The 9847-nt window shown below is 42.9% G+C and overlaps 1 protein-coding gene across 4 annotated transcripts in view; it reads right to left on the bottom strand.

The window, feature by feature from the left end:
* Positions 1-4331: 4331 nt before the first annotated feature.
* GATA3 (GATA binding protein 3) overlaps positions 4332-9847 on the bottom strand; it is a 28065-nt gene continuing 22549 nt past the window's right edge. For all 4 annotated transcript variants that reach the window (XM_064501148.1, XM_064501085.1, XM_064501275.1 and 1 more), the window contains exon 6: positions 4332-5741. In XM_064501148.1, the coding sequence (XP_064357218.1) occupies positions 5457-5741 (285 nt within the window). In that variant the 3' untranslated portion in view covers positions 4332-5456. The remainder of the gene's footprint in view (positions 5742-9847) is intronic.

Below are 9847 nucleotides of genomic sequence, written 5' to 3'. Positions count from 1 at the left end.
AATCCAACATCTACCTGGGAGTCTGCATAGCTTCAGGCAATTGTGTGAAACAGGTATAAATTTGCTATGTATTTGTGTTGTGCCTAGGTTTCTGAATAGGGGTAGTTTAGATAGTCGCATAGGTACACACAAAACATCGCACAGCAAATAAAGACAGGCAGGTGAGAGCAGCCGTGTTGTGCCCTTCAGTTCTCCAAGTCTAAACGTCCTAATACATATGCACGACACTCACCACATTTCCTTTTCTGTCAAAGCATGGAATCCATACCACATATAACCACCCATCTGTACCTACGCACAAATATATTTACAGAAAAATGCGACCACAAAAATACACTCAAAAACCAGTGTGAAGATTAAAAAGCCAACCACTGAAATGTTAGGAAACACCAGACTTCATTGTTCAGCCTCCCTCCACCTCCATTTTTCCTTCTACACAGAAGTTATGACACTTACATCCAACTTTTTCCTTTGCCTCATTCAGTGCATAGGGAGGACATTGCCTTTCATGAGCAGAGGACCTGTATTCTGCTCACCCCTCATGTCTTTCTTGCTGCAGAACTGTTGAACCTGGTGGGTTTTGCATGGTGCTCATCAATCTGTATCTGAGCACTTCACAAGTGATGGATTTATGTTCACGACACTTCTTTAAGGAGAGAAGGAGTTACTATTTTCCAGATTTGGGGGTGTAAGGAGGTGCAAGAGAGGAGGCATGAAACAACTAAAGAAGCCCTGGGTTTGGAGCTCAGGTTGAGACAAGCACTGTATTTTTAAAGAATTTGGTATTTTACAGCATTAATCCAGACACAGGATCCCTGGCTTCAGACACTGCTGGCAGCACTTAACATTTCTCGAAGTGGGCCTCAGGATGTGAAACCAGACATCCCCAGAAATGAAGATCACACAACTGGTGGCTGTGCCTGTGTGACAAGACTGAGTTAAGTGAGTTTCCCAGCATCGTACAGGACCTGTGTGGCAGAGACAGGGATAAACATGCAGTTTTTTAAGGCATTATTTACCTGCCTTTTCCATAAGAACTTCCTCCAGTCTCTATCCATTTTCCAAACTCTGCAAAACACAAGACAGGTTTCCTCTAGGCCCTTCATCACCCACCCTGATTCTTCCACAGACAACAAGTCCTGAGTGAAGCAGAAGAACTGGTGGTCAAAAAGGAGTACATAAATGTGGCGTTTAGGGCAGTGTCTATACTAGCAAGGGGTGCAGTACGAGAGGAGTGGAACTGGAGATGAAAACAACTGGTGCTGAGGACCCAAAGACCTTATTCTGGGAGCTGCTGCAGACTAGTTTTATTTTGGCCCCATGGACTGAACTCCCATTAGCAGTAGTAGCACAACGGGTGAGGCACATCATCTAGTCTGGGGTCATCCTCTAAGCTAAGACTACCGGGAAATCGCTTCAAAAGCACATAGCTCCTAATCTGAACCCAAATGCTAGTGTAGGTGTGCCCTAAGGCACCTCATAATTTAAATGCATAGGCAAAAAATAAAGGTTTTGCAGATAGTGTTAATAGTGGCATTTCTTGTCTCTTGAACCTTGGAGCGTTAGGCTTTGTAATCTTAAAAATGGCCATTCGATATTGTGTGTGTGTGTCTGTGTGCACACGTGTGCTGACTCAGCACCGGTGCAGCCAACGAGTTAACTAAAGCAGATAAATCAAAGATGATAACACTGAAATTAATGTTTAGGAGATCTTGATTGAAGTCTTGTTGAAATCAGTGGGAATCTTTCCACTGATAACCATGGATTTTTGCTCAGGCCATGAATATCGTGTAGTTACCACTGTCACATCAGTTCACCAGTTATTATTACTCATGCAAAATTCACAGAAGGTGTTTCCTTGCACAAAGACTACATTTGACCCCTCGGAAAGGACCTCTGTGGTGTTTCTACGCAATATAGATTATTACAGGGAAGGAAGGAAACAAACAAAAGAAACCCTCTAAGACATTAAAATTTGGGAATATTTATTCTAGAGCTCCTCATCCCTAGGGGGAAAATAAGCAGCTGAGAAACTGGTAGGCCACTTGCATTGATTTGGCATCTCATGCTGCACCTTGGGCATGCACATGGTGTGCACAACGTGAGATGGCCCGTTGGCACTGTTCTTGGTATCAGTACGCCTCAAGATGAGACGGGACCACAAAAGCCTGCTCACAACGGGAGTTCCACCTCACCATTTATTTCTGATATAAGAGCTGTCTGAACAGACGGTGTGTATTTTCTAGAGTGTATACAGACAGAGTGTCTGCGTTTGTGTTTCAAAACCTTCTAAGGATGCTAATTCTCTGAGCTGGGCCCCATCCTGCTTCATCTCACTCAGTGCCACTAAGACCTGTGAAACAGTTTTGGGGGAAAAACTGCAAGGAGAAAGTGTTTCCAGGTCTTAGGAAAGCGTTAGAGCAAGAAACTAAAATCAATAGAAAGATTCAAATATAGTAATATATGAGTGCAAGATCCTGCTCTCCGAATCCTCATTTAATTTATACCATGGTCAGGGAACTGGGATCAATATCTTAGTCCAACTACAATCTGTTGATGAGCCAAAGGAGGGAAAGGTTGCAGCACCGTGAATTAAAAAATAATAATCTCTCAAGCTTAATATCAGCAAAGATGATTATTTCCTTTGATTTGTCAGACTAATTGAAAATAGCTTTATAGTTCACAGATGATTAATTAGGATCCAATAAGGTCTCCATTTGCATCTTGGTAATTCTTCACTCTGTTTTATTTTGACATTTAGCCTTTATGTTTAAAATATTCATTGAGAAAGCAGAAAGGTAATTAACATAAGATTTTAAATGTATGCCATTGGTCTATTTTTACACATTTTGTCAACAGAGCAAAAAGGGAAGAATATACAACATTACAAAGTGATTACTGCATGTTCTGCTTGCATCCTGTTAAATCCTCCTCTGTGGTAGACATATTTTGACTAGGTTCATTTTGAAACAGGAGAGAAAAAGCCCAAACAAAGATCAGCCCCCTTCCTCCCTCCACCCTATTCCCAAATCAAATTGTCATTTGACCCTGTGTGTATTCGTCTTAAAAGTTTCCAGGAAGTGGTCTTGTAAGCCTTCCTTACACAAAACATCCTTACTCAAGCGAGCTGTCCTACAGACAAGATAAGACCACGTCACTGCTACCCTCTAAAGCTATCTCTGAAGATAAAGTGGGTCCAAAATAGCACCTGATAAATATGGTGATATTTTACATTTACTTGGCACTGAAAGTCAGTAGTACACATATTTTGGGGTGGAAGAACTCAGCCCTTTTATCCCCTACCAAAAAAAAACAAATGCATTTGCAGGTCACATCTGTTGAGGTTTTTAGGTTTTGAGGTTGTTTTTTCTGCTTGGTTTTTTTTTTTTTTACTATTTTCTCACAACATTGCCAACTCCTGTCTTACCACATCATGCTTAAATCTCTCCGGCTGCTGAGAAGCTTAAGCCTTCATTTCAAAGATAAATATCCATCTCTTATGATGCTATAAAGAAGCTGGAACCACAAATACCAAAGACTAGGGATGATTCCTAAGGATTAACTCACCATAAAGCAAATTACAATAACCAAACTTTGCTTTATTAATAATAATATTAGTATAAATTGTGCTATTTCAAAGAAATATCTTGGGGGGGAGTAGAGGTTGGCCAATGGCCTTTGAGCTTTTGACGTCCTCCTCTGTCTAACAGCAAATCTAGTCTGTTGTAACAGGTTCTGCTCACTCCTCTGAGCACAGGGATGGAGTTTGGTCCAGCTCGACCTCACGCCAAGATCTCAACTTCAGACCACCAAATGATATCACTTAGTACCAAGCGCTTTCCTGGGAGCATGTCCGCATTGCTCTCTTCTTCAGGGACTGGGGGCCTTTCTTTGTACAGCCCAAAAAAGTAGCATGGACGGTTACCTTTGTCCACATCCCAGCCCCATGTTGGCAGCGAGACGGGTCTGTCACCGTGGTGGCCATGGTGGATGGAGTCTACATGGGAACTGTCCCAAGCAGGAGCCCAACAGCATGCAGGGCTGAGCTATGATTCGAGGGACAGGTAGCACACACCGAGCAGTGGGGTAATATGGACATGCTGTCCATTTATTTGTCTTTTTTTTTATTTGGTCTGCATTTTTTGATTTGCGGTGGTTGAAACCACCACAAACACTGCGTTGGCTGTCAGCACGACGGAAAAATGTCACACATTTCCCATACCCATGGAAGCTATGTAGTAAATGCCATCAAAGCAAATGAAAAAAAAATAAAGTTAATAAAGAAAGAAACAGATTCCCCTTCTCACCCCCAAGCACAAAACACTTTTAAGTCAACAGAATTTAATCTAGTTTATTCTCCAAAAAAAAAAAGGAGGAAAAATATGAAAACAAAACAAAAAAAGCAGGTCTTATCACTAGCAGTAAATAAATTTGTACAACCATTCAGTCTGTATAATAGGATGAAATAAATCTACATCTTTCTTATTTTGGTGCGTTGAATTATACATACAAACAACAATTACAGGAACTTGTTCACAATGCGTATAGACCTGGAGAATGGCTATCTGAAAACCCCTTGTTGGCAATGTCCGCATGTTAACACTGATTGCCTGACACCATTGGTACTTCCTATGCAAAAGGCCCATGGCCCGAAATGAATGATCTCCCTACAGGTTTTATTTATTTAGTTATTTATTTAGTTAGTTAGTTAGTTAATGCATCATCAAAACCGTTCTAGCCAGCCCCCTCCCCCTCCCCGGAAACGAAAAAGAAACCAAAAAAAATCAAAAAATAAAATAAAAGGAGAAGACATGACTGGCAGTTGGTCCATTTGTTCGTAAGACCGTGTTTCCTCTTGGTCTGCATTGTTTGTTTTTCTGTTTTTTAAATTGTCCTCCCGTCCTCTTTTTTTTTTCTTTTCCTTTAAAAAAAAATCTCTTGGAGTCCTTCATGCCTTTTTTCTTTACAGCTCCCCAGATGCAATAAAGTCTTCCTCAAATGTACAGTATTTCTTACAATATAAGTTATATGCAATGTTCAGCGTTTTTTATTTTATTTTATTTTTTTTCACAGCACTAGAGATCCTGTCCAATAGGGAATGCAAGTTCTGAATGGCTTATTCACAAATGGTATCCAGATTCAGTGGGTAAGAATACATAGACGCCATAGTGAGTTCCTTTAAAAAGTGGCAAACATCACTTTTTTAAAACTTTTTTTTTACTTTTTTCTTTTTTTTTCTTTTTTTTCCTTTTTTGTGCTTTTTGTTGTTTTTTTCTGAGTTTTTTTATTTTTTTCGCTTTTACGCCTTCAAATAACATTTTTAATTTTTTTTATTCTTTTTTCCCCCTCCCATTTGATTCGGGACATCAGACCCATAACCGCACTCCTGCAAAAATGCAAGTATATAAAGTAAATCTCATTTTGAGACCGTAAGCATTCAGCAGGGGAGTCTCTCGCTAACCCATGGCAGTGACCATACTGGAAGGATGGTGAGGTCCGAAGGAGAGGCTGGATGGAGGGTGCATCGGTGTCGGCGTAGTCAGCATGTGGCTGGAGTGACTGAAAGGTGAAATGTGGCTGATAGAGGACATGTGTCTGGAGAGGGCGGCGGGGTTAAAGGAGCTGCTCTTGGGAAAGTCTTCAAGGTTGTCGTGGACCTTTTTGCACTTTTTGGATTTGCTAGACATTTTTCGGTTTCTGGTCTGAATTCCTTCTTTCTTCATAGTCAGGGGTCTGTTAATCTAAACAAAAATCAATTATTTTTTTTGTGCTTCCATCCCTTCTCCCCAAACCACCATGGGATTCAGGTACCCCATGTCTCAGCAGCCCTTGTGATGTGCCAGCACAAGGCTAACCAGTCAACAACCCCCACCCTCCCCACGTGCTACAGATGCACAAATCCTCCTCCCCCAAAAAATCCAGGTTGGGGCTGAATCTGCTCTGGGAAGTTTCAGGAAATTCCAAGTTGGGCTGAAACTTCTGAGGATGAGACAAAAGCAAACTTCTGGCAGAGTCTCACTGGCGCAAAACACGACCGAATAACTTGCAGTGGCTAAAAAATTCCAGCTATTTGGGCATTAGGTAACTGCAGTGTGTTCAGGAATGAGACCAATTATTATCACCTTGAAATATTCCCCACAGACACCGGCTCACCCTGGGGCTTTCTGACTGATCTAAAACCATTAGCAACAACAGCTGTTGGGATTTCAGTGCTACGAGGGGCCCCAAACCTCCACAGCAGCATTAGGCAGCTGGACAAACCCTTCAGAAAAGCAACTGATGTTCATACTATTTGTCCTCTTTGGAAAGATTTTGCTCTGACCATGCCCTCACGCTTTCAGGTTTATTTCTGGCCTAGAACGGTATCTGTGCTGCCTGGCAGAGGGCACATTTTCTACTTGTGTGTGGACATATCTATAGGAAACCAAGGCATTATATTCTTCTGCGTGGCTGTATGCAGTAGAAACAGCGGTCCATACACTCATCAGGATTAGGGAACGATAGCGAAAGGTCTCTCTAACCACTGTGAAGAATTCGTTTTGCTGCATGGAGAGCCAGGATCACAACACACATTAGCATAGGCACCATGAAAGCCTCAAAGACCACCCTCGGGATGGGACTTATGCACCTAACAATCACAAACGCCCTTAAAAATCTGGACTTGGAAGCCTGCATGGGGATTAGTCAGGCATAGGTCTGTGCTGGCTCCTCTGTAGGACTTCACCCATAGCAGAAGGCAGTCCTCAAAACAGCTGAGGAAAAAATACCCAGGTTTGAACATTGCTTTTCATGATAAATGTGAGGACACAGCTGCGCTGATGGATATTCTGCAAAGTGCAGAAGAGGAGGGAAAAATAGATGGGTTTTCCACTGGGAACTACTGTCTCAGCCCCAGCGAAGGACAATACAGAGATGTTCCTGCGAGGATCTTGAGCAGATCTTCATTTTTTAGGTTTCGAGTGAACAGAAGGGACAAAGCACTCTCTTTTTTAAGATCACAGCAAAGTTTAGCTTCTCACTTATAACCCAGTGCTTGGTGCTTCCCACCACAGCAGAGGGATCATTCACTGCTTTCTCTCCCCAGGGAGGCTGGGATACAATAGCTCACTGTTACACACAGGGACAGAGCCACGGCAAGAGGAGGAAACAGATTCGGCTGCTCCAGTTCAGGCAACCCAGATATCATCATCTCAGTCAGCAGTACTGACCCTGGGCTCTCCATGCCAGCAGTGACAAGAAACTTCATCTCATCCTAAAAAGGGGCAAATGAGAGGCTGACTCTAACTGCATGCAAAGAGGGAGCAGCCCGGCTTGCAGACCACGAGAGGTGGGAAGGAGGATGCCCGCCCATGTGCAGACCAACAGGAACCCTGGGGCAGCAGCAGGGAAAAACCTCAAATGTCATGGGCCTTAAATACAATATCACCCTTCTCCCCGGCTTCCTGTGCTAACGGAGAGAACTGGGCACACACACAAGGAAGCCCCTTAAGTGCTAAGCCGCTGACAACACTGGCCGAGGCTGCTAATGGGAAAGCTCTGCCTGGCCCGTTTTAAGCGAGCCAGCAGTGACGTGTCCCTCAGGTTCAACATTCACGAGGCAGCCCCAAGTGACTGTCACAGGGCAGCAGTATTTATGCCATCGGCACAAACCACCCCCCAGCCCCCGGCCAGCAGCTTTGCGATCAAGACTACCGGATGCTGCCCGGGTCCCCAGAGCAACATCTCCCAAGTGCTGCACGATCACAGAGGAGCCATTGCTCCCAGCCAGAGTTTCATGTGAACCTGAAGGATGGGAATATCAGTTTTGCTCAGGATGGCAGAAAAGCAAAGGCCAGCCCTGCAGTTGGGGTCAGAGATGCCATCTGAGCTGTTACGTCATTCTGGTATATGTGCTCTCACACTCCTGGTACAGCTCCTGGTCGCAAGAACCAAATAGATAGGAACTAAGGCAAATAGCAATAGCAAAGACCAGCACAATCATAGCAGCAAGCCGGAAAAAATTTTGCCTTCCATTGACTTTAAAGAACAGTCCCGGCAAAATTGATGTGCTCCCCAAAACATTGAAGTGATGAACCTATCTCTGCTTCTGGGGTACATAAACAAGAGAGCCAGAGGGAAGCCCTTTTCCATGAAAATTCATTGCAATAAAAATGACAAACACATGCTACATTAAAATTAAACCAGCCCAACACACGTATATGAAATTCATTAATTTCATATGGAGCCAATTAATTATGGGCAGTCTGGCTAGGAATTATGCTCTTTGTTTTATCATAGGCAAGAAAAAACAACTGTTCTGATCTTGGGACACATAGCCCTGCCTTTGGTTATTATGATATAAAGGCCATTTCTGAGGGCTTTTACTAAAGCAATAGCAGCTCTCACATTTCTATGGGTATAGGCCAATCCGCTGCGCACCTCCAGCAAGGTACAGGCCCTTCCACGCATCCACCCATCTCTGAAATGAGTGAAGGCTTATCCCATTTCTAAGAAGTACTAAAATGACAAGGACAAGAGCCTCATACTCAACAGATCAAGTCCACGGGATAGTTTTATACATTATAGGTCTGATCTTGCTCTGATTGAAGACAATGCGATTCTGCCATTGACCTCAATAAGGTCCTGTCACTGAAGCAGATTTATCCTTTAGACATAGTCATTATAATGTTGGGTTAATCTTCCAGAGTGGCTGTATCTTAGAAAGCACTCTGGGATGCCACAGGATGAAAGGCACCGTATCAATGTGAAATATTAGTTATTATTAATACTGGTATTAATGTAGCTTGCTCTTGCTGAAGTCAGTGAGAAAAATGCCAGCAGCTTCACTAAAAGCCGAAATGCACCCCAAGACTATTATGATTATCACTTACATCCTACTGACAAGTGGGTTTGCTTCAGCTGTGGAAATCAATATGAAAACAAACCCCAAGAAAGAAATAGCGTTGGTATTATTCCCTTTTCATTGATAAGTAGGACTCAGCCCTGCTATCATTCCTTAAAAACCAGGCAAGCTTCATCTTCAGATCAACCCATTAAAATACTCTAACAATGTGAAGGTCCAAATAGCATCCATTAAACCCAAAGTAAAAACAAAATGGGGGAGATAAAAAGGCAGCCAGGAATTTCCTGTATCTGATCTACTGCATCCTACAACACCACACAAAACAGAGTGAAGGCATCTTCCAAGTAGCCAAAGGCCTTCAGCTGGCACTGACGCAAACCCTTTGCGGATTGGGCTGCTTGGAAGAGACATGCTTGATGAGCCTTAGCAATGTATGTTTTTCTGACATACCTCTTGACTCTGAATCGGTGCAGATTTGGATACACAAAAGGAGCAAGATCTCAGCCTATATAAACAGATATTGCACTGAAATAGGACAGTACCAGTTTGCACCAGTCAAGGAAACTTGTCCACGTGCAATCACCAGACTTCCTCCCTACCCTGAGCTGAGTAAAGGGTTGTGTTTGTGCCGTCCACAACATGGTTAACACAGCTGGGTAGTTCCTGCCTCCCAGCCTGGTAGTCAAAGAGGGAAGGCACCTTGGTAAAGCTACCACTGCTGCCTTACTACCAGTCACAAAAAAATGCACTTATATTTTGCTTCTGAAATATAACCTGGCCTTCACAGTCACAGACTGAAGTAATTTGGGTGGCAGAAAAATGCTGTAATCCTTTGCCATCATGGATCTTTAGAGCCAAGGGTGGTATTTTCAAGGGCTAATGCAGTGACATTGCCCATTTCTCGCCAGAGTGATAACTAAGCATCATCTACTGGGAAAAATAAAAAAAAAAAAGATCTACCTGTTCATAGCCAGAATCTAATATCCTTACTCAGTCATATTGCTG

This window comes from Dromaius novaehollandiae, chromosome 1 (genome assembly GCF_036370855.1).
Source record: "Dromaius novaehollandiae isolate bDroNov1 chromosome 1, bDroNov1.hap1, whole genome shotgun sequence".
In the NCBI taxonomy this organism is placed as follows: Eukaryota; Metazoa; Chordata; class Aves; order Casuariiformes; family Dromaiidae; genus Dromaius; species Dromaius novaehollandiae.
Note: the sequence above shows the minus strand (reverse complement) of the source record. Positions and strands in the feature narration are given on the sequence as shown.